Consider the following 19,962-nt stretch of genomic DNA (forward strand, 5'->3'; position numbering starts at 1 on the left):
AAGCTTTAGAAGATGAAGTAGTGTAATGTAACAAGAGGTGTTAAAGGAGGCTTTGTTTCTTTTTTTTTTGCTCAGGATAAGGGTAAAAAATTTTAAACTAAAAGAGGGTAGATTCAGAGTAAGGTATAAGGAAGAAACTTTTTATAATGAGAGTGGTAAAATACTGGTTCACATTGCCTAGGGAGGTGAAGGATGCTCCATCCCTGAAAGTGTCCAAGGCCAGGTTGGGTGGGGCTTAGAGCAACATGGGACCTGTGTCCCTGCCCATGGCAGGGGGTGGCGCTGGATTAGCTTTGAAGGTCCCTCCCACACCATTCTGGGATTCTATGACTCTGTGAAATAATTATGTAATTCTTTATGCTACCTGTAGAGAGCAGAAAAATATTTCTGTAAGGGACACAAGGGAAGTCTACTGCAAAGACCTTCTCCTTCCTTGGATCAGAAGAATCTGGTTGTGCTCTACTGGTGACACAGTCAGGGTGCGAGGCACCCATTCAGCATCTTCATCTCACATCCAGTGAAAGGTGCTCCTGCTGGTTCTTAGCCATGAGAATGCTGTTGGGCTGTGATGAGTAGAAACCATTGTTGTTAGGAGTGAAGTTTTGGAGGAGAAGGATGTAACTGGTAACATTTTCTAACTGTCATCCATGATTAGGAATGTATACCATCCTGTTGCTGTCCATGGAAGAGCATCCATGCACAAGGCAGTAAATGGTGAAGAGCTAATGTTAGGTGGTCTGCAGGCTTTGTGAAGGGGAAGGGTCAGGAGATGACACACAAACTCCAGTCACCAAATGGATTGTGGATTGCTGAAAGATATTAGTGAAATACTTCTTTATCCACAGCTGAACTCTGGCTTTTTATTGGAATGTGAAATAACCAGAGAGGGTAACAGTAAGCTCTTCATGTGAGCTCTTCAGACACTGCATTGGCAGTCCATGCATCTATTTTAACTTAATTGTGCAATTCAAAAATAAAAAAGTAGTCCCGAAATTTAATTTTTCAGTGGCTCTTAGAAAGGTAGGGTAATTTAGACTAGAAGAAGAATGTTTAGACTAGGTATTAGGAAGGAGTTCTTTACTATGAGTGTGGTAAGGGCCTGACACAAGGTTTCCCAAAGAAGCTGCTCCTAGATCGTGTCTCTGCCCATGGCACGTGATTGGAATGGGATGAACTTTAAGGTCCCTTCAAATCCAAACCATTCTAAATTCTCTGATTCTCTTACTTTGTAGGAAGGGAGGGCACCAGTAAGAGACTTTGAGCAGAAAAATTTAAACTTTACTCAGATTATAACATGAAACAGTCTGTGTATCTCTTGTTTGACACCAGATACATTAGATTCTCGGATTTCATTGGTTTGAGGAAACTGCTACAAGAAAGAGATACCAAGTACAAGGCAGAAAGCAAGCTCTGGAGAAACAGGAGGATGGGAAACCAGTGCAAGAGTTTCCAAGTCACTCCCCATGGCAACAGAGCTCTGACCTGGGTAAACAACTCTCTGCACGTGTATGTTTTTCAAAGCTACTTCCATTCTGCTAACTGCTGGCCTGCCACATCATTTGAACTCTCTTAACCTTCAAGGGTGATCCCATTTTTTCTGAAAGAGAGAACAGAAGAGCTTCCCTGCCCAAAGCTGCAGAGCTTTGGCTTTGCAGGAGATTGGCAGAAGCCCCACACTCATGAACTGCCCAAAATTCCCTGTCCAACACATCTTACAGGAGGGCTCCCAGCCAGAGCCCAGCCCCTGCTCACTTCAGAGCTGTACAATTGCTCAAGCTAAATAACATTCCCAAAGTTTTCCCTCCCTAGAAAGCCTCCCTATACTTTTATTGCGTTTTTTGCTGTGACTAAATCTGCTTCACATGTGTTGTGCAGCCTATCCTCACTCCATTGCATATGTTGTGAGTCCAATGAAAAGTACAGTGCCAAAGGCACTGCATTCACATGACGTGTTGTTTCCAAATATCTTGCAACTTTGGTCAAAATAAAGTAAAATTACACTGAAGTGCCCTGACCCCTTTCTTCCCCTGCTCAATTGAAAGCTATTTCCAACCCATGTGTTCTTTCTCTACTGCAAACCTTCAGTGTAGGCAGAGTAGCTGAAAAGCATAAAAAGTTGCATTTAAAATGAGTTTATTCATTTGTTTGATGAACAGTCCCACATTATCTCCCCTCCATCAAGAAAAATAAGTATTAACCACTTTTTAAATACAATATAAAATAATGTGTCATAGGCCAACAACTTTATCCCAAAAGGTGCAAAATTTAATGAGTTATGACAACTAAATACAAGATAAAGGGAGGAAAAAATCATGTAATTTTTAATTATGCTGATCCAATTGCTCTTTCCCTTTTAAGGTTTAGCTGTTTTTTCTGAATTAGTCTTTTGAATTAAGTTTCCATAATATGTGGCAGATTGAGAAAAACAGTCCTCAGAAAATTTCTGCCCTGGATGACAGATGAACTAGATAATGGAGTATAATCTCTTCCATTTTCATGATTTTGACACATTTTCACTTCTGTGTGTATGTTTAAATCAAGGAATCAAAATAAGTTTGAATACAGAATATAAATCCCAGACAAAATTACAGCTTTCATTGCAGTGTTGGGTTAAATGTAAACAGCAGGAATGTTACAGATATCTTCTAATTAAATGCATAAATCAGAGGAATGTCTTGAATATTTACAGCAACTGCACCAAGAAGTGAGAATGAGGAAGAGATGTACTTTGTCAGCTGATGGCTGCGTCCGCTGCATTCCCATACAGAGTTTAATTTTGTCACAACCTTTGTACAAGTTGCAAAGCTTCTCTCCAGTTGATTTACAGGCTGTTTGTTCCTGCCGAGGATGATTAGAGATGAAATGGCTTTTTCCTGGCCAAGCAGGGGTTTTCTCTTATCTGTCATCATCACTGCTGAGGTCTCTGGTGTTAGGAGGGCAGCTGGTCTAGACCACCCTGCCTTTTTTGTAGCTGTAGATGTTCTGAAGTATCAGATGATAATATTGAATCTGTCCACATGGATTTAGGCTGGGTTTATGATAAGATTTAATTCTAAACCCACAATCTGTTGAGCTCACAAAAGCTCAAGGCTGATTTTTCTTGACTGGGTCCTCATGTTGACTCTTGTGCCTTAACAGACTGTACTGTGCTCCCTTCTACCCAGGTTTTCTCCTTGCCCTATAAGCTGGAAAACCCCTCTTAGACCATTGAGTCCAACCATTTCCCAGCACTGCCGAGGCATCACTGACCCTGTCCCCCACAAATGCCACATCCACACAGCTTTTAAACTCCTCCAGGGATGGGGCAGCCACAGCTGCTCTGGGCAACCTGTGCCAGGGCCTCACCACCCTCACAACCAAAAATTTCTTCCTAATATGCCATCTAACCCTGCCCTCTGCCAGTTGAAAGCCATTGCTCTGATGTTTAAACTGTGGGGACAGCAACCAACCTGTGGGTTATGAGCTGGGGTTTGAGGACAGGCATGTAGCAGTGGGATGAGAATTTCCCATCTTGATGATTCTGCAGCAGCAGCATCCAAAGCTCCACAAGGAAGATTTCCCTTCCTTCACTGCAGCATGTGAGCTATCAAAAACCACAGCAAAGATTGTTTTTATAGATGGGAAACCAGAGGCTGGATAGTTCTGGGTAGGGAAGATAGGGAAGGTCTCTCAAGTCTACGGGAGACTGGCAGCTCCAAAACATAGAAGGAAATTTTATATTTGTGGAGTAGAGCGGGAGGAGAGCACAGACCTTCAGCTTACATGTTGTCCTTAGTGTAAGACACATGAGATCCAAGTGGTGCCTGTAGTTCTGAGCACAGTCAGGCAGCAAAACTTTATTTGAATTCCTGGTGCTTATCTGCCTCACCAGGACTTGCCAAGCTCCATCCTCCTGAGCTAAGACCAGCAAAGGTTGATTGCTGTCTCCAGGGTAAAAAAACCTGGCCTGAATGCACAGGGAAGAAGGGGCAGATAGGTTCAATAACAAAGGAGCATAATAGCATTTATGAAAGAATTCCCCAACCTGAGGTGGGGAGTTCTGTAGAAATGTTTGATTCATGTCCTGAAGACAGTCTTTACCAGAATAAGTCTAAATACAAGTGAAGTGTCAGTGAAGGCAAACAAATATGGAAATGCTGTGTCTAAAGCACAGTGAAACAGAAAACACAAGTAATTTTCATTCATGATTGAAACAGCAACTCACTTGGGCCCTTTTTTCAGATTTTGGGTGATTGTTTGGATTAGGGAAAAAATGCAGTTTTACTATAGGAGAGTGCTACTTTAGATCTCTTTTGCAGTCAGCTCCTGTACTCACACAGTCAAAGAGATTGCCCAGTTGGCCAGGTTCAAAATTTGTAAAGAGGTCTTAACACCTTGAAGGAATCCTTGTCCTGCTCATACTTAGCCTTTCTCCTTTATACACACTGTTTGCCTGTATCATTTATAAAGGCATGTTTTCAATGCCTAATTTGAAAATGCTATCACAATCTTTATTATTATAATGGAAATATAGTATAAAATATAGCATAGAATGAGCAACCTAAAAATCCATTTCAGAAAAGGCATCCTGGTTGTTTGTTGAGGTCAGATTAACACAACTCCCCTGATTTTGGTTTGTCTTCACAGGACTCTTGGCATTAGAGCATTTTTTTTTTATAAAGCTGTGAAGTCCACATTCACAAAATTACTGTGCAAACATACAAATTTGGCACCAGCTCCTTGGCTGGCAGTTCTGGCAGAGATAAGGCTGCAGTCTGGCACTGTGTGCTGTGGCTGGAAAGGTTTTGCTGTCACTTGACATTTCACTCCTCAAGACAAATAAATGGGATTTCCTGCATGCAGCAGGGCAGCACTGCTCATCTCGCAGCCCAGGCTGTCTTTTTGCAGAGGCTTGAAATACTTAAGAAGGGAGTATATCCACTGGGGTGTACATTTTCCAGTTTGGGGAGATTAGGGAGCCAAAGGTCTGCCGGCTCAATAAGGGTGTTAGTCAGCACGTCCTGAGCTTCAGGCAGATAAGGGTCCACTTCCTAGGCTGCCCTGATCTGAGAGTTAACAGTTGGTGACAGCGAGTCTGTCTCTGTTCTTAAGTCATTGTTATAATTTTTTGTAATATTTACAGGCCTGGCTCTCTCAGATTAAAAAGTACAAAATCAAAAGGAGGTCTTCCTCCGTGGGCGCTGGGGGTGGGGGAGGATGTTTGGGCTTGGCATGTGGCCCCACCGCCGCGCTGGGTGGGAGAGACCGGAGCAGGATGTCGGCGCGGGCCTCAGTTCTGTGGCTGCTGAGAAGGAAAACTCAAACCTTGTCTAACGACCTTCCAGGAGCCCTCCACACCATGAAACACGCTGTAAATGTCAGCCCCCAGGACGCAAATGAAAGGTGTTTAGCTCATCTGGGAGAATGGACCTTGTTTCTCTGGTTGATGCACGAAGCCAAGGTCTAGGCAGTGCATCAACCCTTGTACAGTGATAACGGAGAGGAGCGTGGTCCCAGTTGTCTGAAGGAATGTTCTTTTTGGCTTGGCGGGATGTTTTGGAGGCAGTGTTGAACCAATATGTAGTGAAAGCATGTCTGGGACCTCATCACTGGAAAAGTATGCAAACTGAATCACTGTGCTCTTCTCCTGCCACCTTTTGTGTTGGGGGAATATGTGCTACACAAATAAATGAGAAAACAAAACTGTGACATGGTAGTAACTCTAGATTTGGGGTGAAAGAAACAGGCAAATGAAAGCAGCATTTTGACCTCTCAATCCTTTGTGGTTCTGGTGGATTATCCAAGATTGTATTAGAGGAGGAAAAGGTCATATAATAGTTTGCAAGAGGAAAAATCCTAAAACTGTGAAATTAGTGGGGCTTATTATTGTGCTTCAGTCCCTTCCCAACTCAGATGCTGAAGAGCTGAGAGGTGAGTGCTGGAAATTCCATAGATGGGTCACATTCTCCATCAGCAAGCACCATGTGGGTCTGAGTCAGATGATAAAATCTCCAGCTCCTTCTCTGGGTGGAAGAATAATCTAAACCTTGGCATGACAGTCCTACGGGAAAAAAAAAAAAAAAATAAAGGAGTGTGAAAAGGGTAATATTTATATATTAATGGTTACTGGGTCAGGATATGTACATTGTCCATAGAGGGTTCCCAAGGTGCATCCCTCTGGCATCAAGGCAAAGTGCCAGAGTGACCTTACCAAAATGTGAAAGTGTGGGTCATGTCCTTAAAGTCCAGTAGTTTTCCTTCACTATCACATGTATATCCAACACTTTCTGCTCACTTTGTGTTGCTGATTTTGCACAACAGCTGGATCTCTGGTGGGAGTCAAAGTTGGACAGCAGGGAGAGGTTTATCTGGGGTTTGTTTCAGGACGGTGGGATGGTGCCGTAGCCTAGGTGGGGCAGCCATCCGTGATGTTATCTGGAGCACAAAGCATTTCCATGATAAACAACATTCCTTGTATTTTGGACTAGTCTGCTATCAAAGTCAAAACAACTGCTCTGGCTTAAACAGTAGCACTCACTGCTTGAAATGTAAAATATGTAATTGGCTGTAAGATTTGTCTAGAGCAAATTCTCCATGTCTTTTAATATATAGCTACACATATTAGTATACATTCATTATCTGCAGGGTTCTTTTCTGCAAAGCTTCCATCGTTCATGCACTTCATAGGCCCATTTAAACCCTTTCCAGTGAGTTTTTCCTTATTGGTAGAAGAAGTTTAATAAATTATATCAGTTAGACTAAACGTATGTAAACATATGTCTTGCTTTTCAGAAAATAATTAGCAGATGGTTGTCTCTAACATGAGAAGTGGAATATTGTTGGGCATTTATAGTATTGGCTTTGTGTTTAAAAAAGGCTGACAAATATAGATCTGAATATAGATCCGAATATAGAGCTGTCATTTTTATCCAGAAATTGAAGCAGACTTTGTGCAGATACACAACTTAATTCTTCTCTACTGCCTTCACTTACAATATCTTCAAGAGCAGACTTTGCTTTCCCAACCCTGCTTCACCATCCTTTGAGTTCTTCCACATTGTTGCAAATAATCAAATTGCCTGGGAAGAATTATTTTGGTGTTTGACAAGTCCTGAACCATAAAACATGGTTGTTTATTTATTTGTTTTAAATAAGGGTTTCCCACTAACCAGGTGATATTGGTACTCTGAGAGCACCACGAGCTTTTTTCTGGAGGCAGCAAGCATCTCAGGATCTCACAGATCATAGAATCACAAAATCATTTGGGCTGGAAAAGTCCTCTAAGACCATCAAGTCCAACTATTCTCCCAGCACTGCCAAAGCTACCACTGATCCATGTCCCCAAGAGCCATATCCACACAGCTTTTAAATCCCTCCAGGGATTGTTATCTGCTCTAGATCTGGTTGACTGCAGAACTGATCTTCCCCTGCCTTCTCTTACTTCCTAGATTTTATAAATACCTTTTCTGTCTTCTGCAGGGTGATCCAAACAGTGCGTGTGCATGTATGGACTTAGGACAACTTGAGCTTTTGCCCGATTTGAGACCTTCAAGGAGTTGTTCCTCATGAGATGTTCCCAACTCATTTATTGCTGCCAATTTCTTAAACTTTACCTTTTGCGCACTTGAAAAGTGGCAGAATTCATAGAAACACTGAATGTTTTCAACTGGAAGAAACCTTAAAGCTCAACTTGTTCAAACCACCTGCCATGGGCAGGGACATCTTCCAGGTTGTTCAAATCTCACTCGTAAAATTCTGGAAAGAAAAAAATACAGCCTTGAATCAGCTTTGTTTGGCAAGTGAGTGGTATTTTGGGGTTTAGAAGGTCTACATAAGATGTGGGGTTTCATTCTGAGATTTTGGAAATTTGTGTATTTCTAAACCCTTCTTTGAGGGCACTGCTAAAGCATTATGGTCTTAACTGTGAGCTGAGGCATCTAAAATCTATTCTAATCTTGTAACCTTTTGTTAGCAGGTCTATAAGTCTTCTATATAAAGATGTCAGTGAATGAGTGATTTAAACGCGCTTCAGTTTTAACAAAAATGTTTGCTGAAAACCTACTGTTTTTCATGGTTGTGTAAAGCCTTGCACATTTATCTAGAGACGAATGGCTTGCAAGCTGAAGCACAGGAAGCCAGGGCTTAAACTTATTTGCATCTTCCTTATCAGTGGTAAAAATAGGGACTGCTCTTATGAAATGTGCATTTTCTGCAAATCTCGTGGTAGGAAAGGCTTATATGTCCGCTTCATATCCATAAAAGTTTTGTTTGTTGATAGACTCATCCCCATATGTGCTTTGATGCCCTTTAATGCCACTGAGAAATGGGTTCAGGGATTATTCGGTTTTTCAAATTTTAATTCCCTAAATTCAAAAGCACACAAAGGATTTTACTTATTTATCTGAGTGATTGGTGTATGTACATAACAAGTGCTTGAGCGAGGTCAGGACTAGAACTGTTTCTGTCAGCTGGGTCAGTAGCTTTGTTCATTTCATGTGTTTAACCCTCTTCTTGATAAGGTTTTTTTTCAATGTGAAAAACATCCTTTGTTTGAATTGTTGTCATTTTGAGGTTGTTCATATTTTGCTCAGACCAATGTTCTTTCTTCTAAAAGGCCACTGTATTGTAGAGTTATATTTTCTGAGAATTACTGTTCTTTCAGGTTAAGCCCTGAAGTGAATGAAAGTTCTGTTTTTTGTTGATGGTACCTCATTTACACATCCTGCCTTCATACTCATGCTTCAAGTGTAATTACATACATCAGTCACTTTCTTTTCTTTTTATTTGGTAAGGCCAACATGTATTGTATTTTTCTGCAGTGTTGCAAATGTCCTCATAGTGTTCCTGTTGTTTTCTGTTTTCATGGTCTGACAATAAGTCTGGCTCCTAGTTTTTTTTGAGCAGTCCTCTTGGAAATGTTCTGGAAAGACCTGTGTCCATCTAGACAACACGGCATTGAGAACAATCCTAACAGGGAAAGCAAATTCTAATTAGAGCTGTGAATCCTTGGACTGTGAGTATAAACGTATAATGCATAAAATGTATGTAGAGATTAATGATACTTAACAGTGTGTGATACACAGGTTTGGTTCAGTCGTTCATCTTGGTTATCTTTCTCTCATTCCAAAATTTATCCAGGAAGACACAGAATCTCTGAAGCTGAGCAGGGATATCCCTTTTTCCCAAACTAAGAGATTGAGGGATTTTCACAGAATCCTAGACTAGATTGGGTTGGAAGGAAGCTTAAAGCTCATTGCATTTCAATCCCTGCCATGGACAGGGACACCTTCCACTGTGCCAGGGTGCTCCGAGCCCCATTCAACCTGGCTTGGGCATTCCCAGGGATCCAGGGGCAGCCACAGCTGCTCTGGGCACCCTGTGCCAGGGCCTGCCCACCCTCCCAGCCAGCAATTCCCAATTCCCAATCTCCCATCTGTGCGTGCCCTCTGGCAGTGGGAGCCATTCCCTGTGTGCTGTCCCTGCCTGCCTTGTCCCCAGTCCCTGTGCAGCTCTCCTGGAGCCCCTTGAGGCCCTGGCAGGGGCTCTGAGCTCTCCCTGGAGCTTCTCTTGTGCAGGGGAACAGCCCCAGCTCTGCCAGCCTGTCTTTATAGCTGCTGACCAGTGGTCCAGTTTATTTTCTTGTGCTTTCTAGAAGTAGCCCAGAGTTTCTGGGTGTTTCTGGTGTGGAACCCAGCAGATCCTGAAATGGGTACCTGACCTTGTCCTAAGCTCAGATATATACATTCATATATTGCTTTTGGAATCCATGCAGATAACAGCCTGGTATGAAGACAAAAATGGCACAATCTGGGGTATTGACATTTATCAGCAATACTCCTTTCCTGGAAGGAAAAGAAACAAGTGTATGTATGTTTGTATCTCTGAATTTCTAGGACTAAAGCTCTGATTATTTGCCATTCTATTCCAGACAGAAAAGCAGCCTTCTTATGGTACCCTTGCAAAGCTTTGTGCTCTGGCAGGTTTGCCACAAATATTTAACTCGTTAAATCGTTGTGTTTTCACCAATAATTATCTAGGCAGGACTGTTTGATTGATTTTTCCCAAAATGACCTGACTTCTCAGTACTCTATGAAAAAATGGGTAATTGCTGAACTCTGACCAGAGACACGTCTGCTCCTCTGGCAGTAGTTCACATTTGACACTGAAAATTCACTGCTGAGCATTTGTTTTCCTGCAGCTGTAGTTGTACAAACCTTTACTCAAAGAGATCTGAAAACAAAAATCACATATGAATGAAACTTGCTGAAACAGTTCTCTCTGTAGATTAATTCCCCTACCCTCCTGGACCTGGAAGATTGTGACCCATTAGAATGTGGGTTACTTGTATTATGGAATTTTGCTCCCTGGGAACAATGTTGTTGTCTACTACAGTTTGTGTAGTTCCGTAAACTTTCAAAATTCTATTATAATAAATACTACTGCATTTAATATGTATTTATTAAATAATATGTAATATACTTATTATATTTAGCTTGTGCACAGATGGTTTTGAACTTCTTATTACCCTGAGTTTGCTGTTTCTTTTTCCACCTCTCTGCCATGCTCTGAGCCCCCGTTTTCTTTACCGCCTTTCTGTTTGCACCTATTCCTTAGGCAGATCTCTGAACAAGATGTGTGGCTCACACTTAGTCTAGCACATTTCCTGTTTGCTTCCTTCATCTCCCCACCATCATCCTCTGTGCTGTGAACCCTAGGAGGAGAAAAAGATGGTATCAGGCAGGTGTGGTGTAGCCCATAGAGGTACTGCACCAGAGCCACACACTTTCTGTCTGAAGTCAAAGAGAAGCACCACAGACAACAAACAGAACCTGAGAAAGATTAAACAGTCTTAACACCCCACAAGAACTAAATAATTGCAAAAATTCAATCTGTCAGTATCTTGGAGCAAGCACTGAGACATTTTCTTCCACAAATTGTAGTCTGCTAAAGAACTCAAGTCCTTCTATTTATATAAAACCCAAATATATCAATGTTTCCATATATACCTATGTATCCATACCATTTACAAAGTGCCAGGCATGCTTGTTGAGTTGTTTTCAAGATCCTTAGCCATTAATTTGACTTAGATTGGTATTTTGGGGACCAGAGTTCCAAGTGGCGTTGAGGACTTTGAGCAGTCAAATACAGGTGTCATTCCTCTGCCCAAAATTCTCCCATATTGGTATGTTTGGTGCAAGGCAGGTTTTAGGGGCAATCCTTGCTGGGGTAAATATTCACTATAGACCCGATAATAGAGGCTTGGTACAGTGCTGAACCTGAGCCCTCTTTTTTTCCCCTGCCATTTGATGTATTTTGCTAATGAGGTCCAATCCTACAGATGCTCTACAGGCAATACTGCTATATTTAGCAGAAACTATATGAAACACGTAATTTGCCATCAAGTCATTAGGTTACCAAACAGGATTCATGGTAAGCCTTTCAAACACAGAGAAATCCCATTTTCAGAAAGACTTTGAAGCTTTGGATTGATGTAAAGTTCACATGAATTTGACTCTCAAATGTGTTCAGACTCCTTTGAAAACAGCACTTCTCTGCTCAAAGAGTCACCTGCTTTTGAAAACACTGACTCGTGCTTGATTGCTGTTTCAGAAACCAGAGTTTCCAACCAGAACTCGAGGAAAAGAGGGTTCTCCAGTTTTTTAATTTCTCCAGCTCTTTAATTTCTTTATTTTCCACAGTGACTGCCCCGTATCTTTGATGAATGCTGCTTTTCATCCAGCAGAACATCTAGATCAGGGAAGAAGCAAAGACATTGCTCTTAAAGCAGCTCCATCTGCCCTTGCCTGCGTTATCTGAGTGGAGATCTTCACTGACATAATACTGTAGCCTGAGAGCAGCTCTGAGGGTTCATTTGGAGGGAAGGGGATGTTTTATTTAATGTATGGCTCAAGCCTTATAGCTCAGATGCCACTGAGCTGCCTGGAGCAGGGCCAGGTGCACTGGCCGTGATGTTCCCTTCCTCAGCGTTAACTGAAAAAAAACTAAACCAAACCAAACCAAACAAACAAAACAAAACAAAAAAAAAAAAAAAAAAAAAAAAAAAAAAACCTACGAAACTCCCCAATGTTGTTGAACCTCTGTGGTGGGTGAGTTACAGCACTTCAGTTCTGTGTCTGTTCATAGGACTTCCCGTGGTTTTTCATCTAATCATGTGATTGACAATGCAGACAGTCTGCAAAGTTCTCGGTCTGTCTCGTTTGTACCCTCATCCCAACCACAAAATCTGACTTCTGCTTTGTCTGGCAGAAGAAAACAAGATAGGGTGATGTGGTGGGGTGATTCACCGGAGCTGATAAGTGATGTCTGTATTTAAACTGTGCCGTTCAAACCGTAATGTTATGTCTGTCTCTCGCGTTTTCAAGGACTTTCTCAGGCTGGTTTATTTGAAAATATCTGGGGCTGTTGGTCCCTGTATGGGGTAGAAAGAAACGCAAATAATAGCTCCAATGGACCTGTTTATGTCAAGGCAAGGAGTTCAGTAATTTAAATAGTGAACTTTGTTGTATATTGGATCAAAACAGGGTTTGGACTGGGAGAGACCTTGAAGCTCATCTCATTCCATGCCCTGCCATGGGCAGGGACAACTTCCATCATCCCAGGTTGCTCCAAGCCCTATCCAGCCTGGCCTTGGACACTTCCAGGGATCCAGGGACAGCCACAGCTGCTCAGGGCACCCTGTGCCAGGGCCTGCCCACCCTCCCAGCCAGCAATTCCCAATTCCCAATCTCCCATCTGTGCCTGCCCTCTGGCAGTGGGAGCCATTCCCTGTGTGCTGTCCCTGCCTGCCTTGTCCCCAGTCCCTGTGCAGCTCTCCTGGAGCCCCTCGAGGCCCTGGCAGGGGCTCTGAGCTCTCCCTGGAGCTTCTCTTGTGCAGGGGAACAGCCCCAGCTCTGCCAGGCTGGCTCCAGAGCAGAGGGACTCCACCCTTCCACACCATCCATCCAAATAAACAGGGCAGTGAAGGAAAAAAGGGATGAAATTCCAAGGCTTTTCCTCTATCAATAAGATTGCCATTTAAGATGCCTTTGCACAGTCTCTCTTTTTAAGTGGTGCTAAAAATCTGGTTCATTGGAGTGTCACCAGCTAGGGTTCCAGTGTTTTTCCAGAAGTAAGTTGGACACAACAGCAGCAAGGCAGAAGAAAATAGATTTGTGCACTGCAGGTTTGACATGCCACTTTGGCAATTTTGTTAACCATTATAAAGTCCACACCAGTGCTGGCTGGGTTATTTCTGGGAGTGCCCTGAGACCCATGTGGCCTGGTTGCTTTACAGTGTCAACTCCTGTGTGTCTGCAGCTCTTGATCTCTCCCTTGAAGCAGGATGCACAGGAGACAAATCACACAAATATGAATTCAGACATTCCTCAGACTGTCACCTGAAAATCTTGAAAAGCTTTTTGAAAATCTTAAAGCTTTTTCACATTGATCAAGCTTTTTACCTGGTGTTTAAATCCTGCTATTACAAATAGTTTAAAAGTCATTCTCATAACGAAGAAACTTTTGATGATTTTGTTTGTTAACAAATTCTGTTTTCAGTGAACACCCTGTTAGTTGAAACAGTGTGGGTAGTTTTTTATCTCAGCAGTGGATGGCTGCCATGGTTAATCTTGCAAGTTACATCATAGAATCATTGAGGTTGGAAAAGCCCTCTAAGATCATCGAGTTCAAACATTAACTCAGCAGGACTGTGCTCACTACTAAACCATATTCCCAAGTGCTGCATCCACACCCCAAAGATACTGGTGCAGTTCTCTCCATGAGAAATCCTCTAGGATTTCTCATTTTAAATTAATAAGAAAACATGGCCAGCACACAGCTGTGGGTCATTGCAGTCATCTAAAGAATGTGGGTTTAAATTGCTGGCCTGGAGTTCTAAACATGGAGTTTTCATGTCTCATCAGCAATGCATTGAGCTGTCCTGAGCCTGCCTTCAGGTGGACCATCAAAAATCCATCGCTCCTAATGTTATCTACATTCTTTTTATACAGACTCAATCAAAACTGTGTATATGTAGTGGCAGTGTGTATTACTGCTCTCCTTAAAAATCTCATTCTCCTTGTCTGCATTTCCAAGACACCCCCCAGGCTGTTCAAAGGATATGTTGAGTGTCAGAGAGTCCAGGCTGACTGCAGTGAGTTACAGCCTTTAATCTGAAATTGATTATTAAATTGCTATGGTACGATTGCAATAAATGGCATCATTGATCAGCCTGAAGAGAGGCTAAATAATAAAATCAATGCATGGCTTATTGCCTGAAAATATGAATGCTACCTGAGCCATTTTATGCTGCCCTTCTAGCTGAGAGATAATGGGATAGCAAGACCTAATCATCTCAGATGCAGCTGTTGGAATTTCTGATGTAATTTTGCCTATTGTTCTAAGGCTGATGATGGTTTTTAAGCTGCCCAAGAGCCCAAGAACAGTCCCAGGCTACTGCCAAGAATGTTTGCAAAGCCAGTAGCTGCATCTGTGACCTGAAGGTGAAAAAGCAAGCAGTGTTTAATTCAATTCAAATTAAAATCTTTAATCACTTTCCCCTCCTTCCCTCCCAGAGGGCTACCATGGGCTGCATCCCTGTTGTGAAGCATGCCACCCCTGGGGTGAAGAGTGGCAGCTGTGTAAGACTCCTCTGGCTGGAAGTGTTGCCATGGTGTAATCGTGAGGTCGAACCATTCATTCTGCTGATGCAGTGCTGAACAGAACATGCTCCTGTCTACACTGACCACAAGCCAGGAAGTTTTGGAAGGAAGTGGGGAAGATTACACTGAGGATAAACAGAGTAGAATGTCAGGGCTTTTCAAAAAAATAAATACTAATGAAAATATACATGAGGGCTCAGTTAGGGGGGTAGCAGAGGGGGAAGACAGGGTCAACTTGAGAACTTGGAGCTGAGTTGGGAAGGGATAGAGAATGTTAATGAAAAGGGGGATCTCACAAGGCCAGTGAGAAAAGAAAGGTTGGGTGAGTACAAAAGAGAAAAGTATGCTAAAGAGAGAAGATAAGGATGCAATGGAAGGGAGTTGGTATGGCAGGAGGCTGGGAGATCTGAAGTGAGAGGTGGGGGTGAGTATGCCTGTAAGAGTGAAAAAGCCAAAGTGATGCAGAAGATTAAACAGGCTGGTGAAAACAGACTTGGAGAAGAGAGGTTGCAGAGAGGTGCTAGAAGGTGGTTTAGATGCACAGGACAGCTGTGGGAGAGTTCTCTACCACAAACTGCGTGTCTGACACAGGAAATTAAACTTGCTGATGTACCTTTGAGATTCTGGGCTTTGAACTCAACAGGGGTTAGATGCAGAAGAGCCTTTAACAACCTTAACTTTTAGCTGCCTCAGTTCCTTGAACAGAGATAGTGCAGAATCCTTTAGGTTGGAAAAGGCCTCCAAGATCTTGGAATCCAGCTGTCCTCCCAGCACTGCCAAGGCCACCACTAACCCATGTCCCCAGGTGCCACATCCACATGTTTTCTACAACTTTTCTACAAGTGTGCATGTTTTCTGACTCCAAGAGTATAAATAACATGGGAGCATAGAAATTAAATACCTAACCCTGAAAACCAAGTGTCCAAGAAATGCCCCCTCAAAGGAGACTGATCCAGCCAGAATTCTTGTACCCTTAAGGAAACAGGACACTGAGCTCAAGAAATAGGATAGGGAATCCCTTCATTATTAATGGGCAAAGAGGCTCCTTAGCCATTGCTGTGCTTGTTCTGATCATGTCACACAGTGGAGTTTATTCTTAGTCTTAGCCACAGCCTTATAAATAATAAAATGGGTCATGTTTTATCTTACCCCAGTGATCATTGTAATGCGGCTTTTGCCTGAGACTCTGCCAAGCTCAGACACAGGCAACATTTAGAAGTGGATAAAGTGAGGAACACAATACAAAAGTAGACTCAGCTCTTTCCAAAATATGCACTTAACAACAGTGAACCTGGTGGGTTTGCAGTGTGCACTGCTTTGGGAGGGAAAAAATGAGAAAAATGGGAACTTGAGGTTGCAGCATGTCTGTCTCTTCTCTCTGGTGACTGGGGACAGCACCCAGGGAAGGGCTGGAGCTGTGCCAGGGAGGTTTGGGTGGGATATCAGGGAAAGGCTCTTCCCCAGAGGGTGCTGGCACTGCCCAGGCTCCCCAGGGAATGAGCACTGCCAGAGCTCCAGGAGCCTTTGGGCAGTGCTGCCAGGGATGCACAGGGTGGGATTGTTGGGGGGTCTGTGCAGGACCATGGAATGAGCACTGCCAGAGCTCCAGGAGCCTTTGGACAGCGCTGCCAGGGATGCACAGGGTGGGATTGTTGGGATGTCTGTGCAGGGCCATGGAATGAGCACTGCCAGAGCTCCAGGAGCCTTTGGACAGCACTGCCAGGGATGCACAGGGTGGGATTGTTGGGATGTCTGTGCAGGGCCATGGAATGGGCACTGCCAGAGCTCCAGGAGCCTTTGGACAGCGCTGCCAGGGATGCACAGGGTGGGATTGTTGGGATGTCTGTGCAGGGCCATGGAATGAGCACTGCCAGAGCTCCAGGAGCCTTTGGAGAGCGCTGCCAGGGATGCACAGGGTGGGATTGTTGGGATGTCTGTGCAGGGCCATGGAATGAGCACTGCCAGAGCTCCAGGAGCCTTTGGACAGCGCTGCCAGGGATGCACAGGGTGGGATTGCTGGGGGGTCTGTGGGCCAGGAGTTGGACTGGGTGATCCTTTGGGGTCCCTTCCAACTTGGGTTATTCTGTGATCCTATGAGACCATAAACTGTGTTTACGCTTTCAGCCTTTTCAGAGGATTCTCCTGCTAAGGAGCCAAGTACAATTAATCACAAAATTTTTTTTAAGGGAAAATGCAATAAAGACTTTTGTACATGCACAAGCAAGAAGGCTTTTGAAGGGCTGCTAAAAATGAATTTTCCTTAAGACCTCTGTGCTTTGTAAAGGATTCACGTGTTCAGTCTGTTAACAGGCAGATGGATTGTGACCAACAGTAAAAGGCTCGATTACAATATGCTAATGTAGCATTTGATTCAAAGAAGAAATTACAAATGATCTCTTTATCCTATAAATATTTTCCTTGGGTTCTAATGGTTTAGTTCTTTCCATTATTTTTTACATCAAACCTCTTTCTTCAGTGTTTATGTGGGCCGTGTGTTTGTAAGCAGACATGCAAACCTTCCCTCACTGAACTCTGGCTTCTTGTTGCAGAAGTTCCCCGAGCTGAAGTTTAAGTACGTGGAGGAGGAGCAGCCTGAGGAGTTCTTCATCCCCTACGTGTGGTCCCTGGTGTACAACTCTGCTGTGGCCCTGTACTGGAACCCCCGTGACATCCAGCTCTTCACCATGGACTCGGGCTGAGGGATACCCCGGCCAGGCCAGCCCTGCTCCATCCTACAGGAATTGAACCTCTGCTCCCCTTCCAACCTGACCCCCTCCAACTGCCCCCTCCGACCCCAGAGCCAGTGTCCAGCCCAGCCTCATGCTGGGACAGACTGGTGTGGGGCACTGATGGCTTGTAGGCAACCTTGTGTTTATAGTCCGTAACCTAGAGCTTGTCTGATGAAAATGAGGCCTTACACATGGGGTATGATGTTACTACCAACCACAACCTGATCGTCCTTTTAACGTAACAGGCTAAATGAGATTGCAGGCTTTGACTTGGAAGCAGTGTTTGTACTTTTGGCTCTTTCAAGCGGGCAGCTTCCTTGGGTCAAGCTTTTTATGGTCTCTTGGATGCTGCCGTGGGATGGTCGTTACCTAATCCTTGTTTCCACTCACAGCCCTTCGTTTCTGTGGCACTGTCAAGGCTGCAGCCCTTAAATTGCTGTCTATGCTGTCATCCCAGGGAACTAAGCAAACAGCATCCTAATCAGGTTAGCTCCCAGGCAGATTCAAAACACTTGATTTAGATGTTTGTGGGAGGATTTTCAATAGCAAGTCTTTCGTTGTTGTTGTTGTTTGACTGACAAATACTCTCCAGAGGGCAAGAAACACCTGCTTTTGGAGTCAAGTCCCTTACAGACTTGTTTTTCTGTGCTCCTGTGCAAAATTGTTCCTGGAAATTGAACGTGTAAGGAAAGAGGTGAAAAAATAGCCCAAAGAAAATAATTGCAAGATTGTAAAATAGACCAGTGTCCTGTAAATCTGTGCGTAATGGTGACAGTGTGTTTTGGGGATCCTTGACAAAACTCTGTGTTGAAAACCTCCTCTTGGCTTTTAAAGTTTTATGGCAGAAGTATAAATTTATCTGAATGTAGAATAATACTCTCTTTTTTGGTTGTTTTCAAGTGCCCTTTCCTGATATACCTGTTTCAGCAGTAGGAAAAGCAAAAGAAGTGGTGTGATTTTGAAAGAAATCTCATTTTTCAAAGTGGGGATCATATTTTGGGGATGCCTGTTGCACACATGTGCACCCACTCTCCTCGTCCCACGTGCTGCTGTGTGGGGGACTGTCAGCAGTGCATTGCATGCCAAAACTTCAATTTCAGTGAATTAGTTCTTGAAGATGCGTGGCAACCCTCTGTATTCACTGCCTGCTCCAGCATGTTCTGTTTGTTGACCTGAGGAATTGGGTGCGTTTGCTTTCAGAAAGTCCTTTGAATGGCTTTAAATAGAATTTCTTGCACCGTTTCATCCCTCTGAAGGATGTGCTAAGATTGTACTTCCCTTTTATCTGCTTATTTAGAGACAGAAGTCCATTTGAGTCCTACACAAATGGAAATGCTGGCTTATTAAAAAAGAAAAAAAGGCTTTCCAAATTTATTTAAATATAGCTGCAAAGGGATATATAGAGCCCATGAGCATTTAGAACTTTGAAATGGCAGAAGCTTTTGAGACAAGACGATGGTAAGACTGGAGATGCAGTGTTTTCTTAGGCAAATAGGAGAAATTAATGAACCATGACTGAGCTGCACATAAGTTGATCTGTATTTTGGATTTATTCTGTTTTGTTTTGGTCTTTAAGCAAACGTCAAAAGGGGATAACTATTCTTGGTTACTGTAGTGATTTGTAATTTTGTCTTTATTAAAAGACTAAGAGTGTTTGTGAGTCAACAGGGCTGCCCAGATTTGGAAAGGTCAGTCTGAAGATGCACTTTTAAACCGTGGATCCTAAAGCTGCTGGGCTGGCTCAGTGTTCATCTGTTTCAAACACTCCAGGGTGAGCAGAACCAGAGAGGCCCTGCCAGGGCAGACACTGCTCAGCCAGGTGTCAGGCTGCAGAAAACCTGATGTGTCTGTGAAAGGGCTTCTACAAGAGAGGAGTGCATAAAGCAGCAGTCTGATAGAATAGGTCTGACAGCTGCGGAACCAACATCGGTGTCACACAGAAAATTCTCTCTTGCTGTCTTCCTGTGTGGTGACCCTAAGGTGCAGAGGGTTTGTTCTGATGGCGTAATTTCCCTGTGTGTTCCATGAAACACCCTGCTCCTGGGTCCCAGCTGGTTTGGAACAGCTGGAGTTACCATCTGAAGCCAAAACAGCAGAGCCAGACCAAGATTTAGGCAGAAAACCATGCTGGCCCCGTTGGCTCTCCCAAGAGCTGGAGCGTGACGTGGGCCTGGCAGTGTCCTGACATCTGCAGTCTGGTAGAGTCACAAATACTTCATTTTTTTTCCTTCACCTTAGGGATCCTTTTCATTATTTTGTGTGAAAGATTTATTATGCATAATTACAAAAATAAAAAATATTAAAGCGTAAATACATGGTGGTGTGTTTTATGTCACGGGTATTGGCGTGGTCATCAGGCCCAACCTGATGGAGGTTTTATAATGTCCTCCATGATGCACAGCCAAGAAGAATGTAATTTTATTTGGTTGTATAAAGTAAATCAGTGTTCAAGTGAGTGTCTGGTAAAAGAAGGAACATGTCATGCTGCAGTGTCATGTGGAATGTCACCTCTGGCCAGCTCAGCTTTAATGGTCAGTGGCCATGGCCAGGAGGGGCACTGGGAACACACAGTCATGGGTGAAGCAAGGGAGGGA

At 43.4% G+C, this 19,962-nt stretch overlaps 1 protein-coding gene across 2 annotated transcripts in view; it reads left to right on the forward strand.

Moving 5' to 3' along the window:
- The window catches only part of DYM (dymeclin), a 210,415-nt gene extending 190,736 nt beyond the window's left edge, over positions 1–19,679 (forward strand). For both annotated transcript variants that reach the window (XM_031507418.2, XM_031507419.2), the window contains one exon: positions 17,189–19,679. In XM_031507418.2, the coding sequence (XP_031363278.1) occupies positions 17,189–17,338 (150 nt within the window). In that variant the 3' untranslated portion in view covers positions 17,339–19,679. The remainder of the gene's footprint in view (positions 1–17,188) is intronic.
- The last annotated feature ends 283 nt before the right edge of the window (positions 19,680–19,962 follow it).

This window comes from Lonchura striata, chromosome Z (genome assembly GCF_046129695.1).
Source record: "Lonchura striata isolate bLonStr1 chromosome Z, bLonStr1.mat, whole genome shotgun sequence".
Taxonomy (NCBI): domain Eukaryota; kingdom Metazoa; phylum Chordata; class Aves; order Passeriformes; family Estrildidae; genus Lonchura; species Lonchura striata.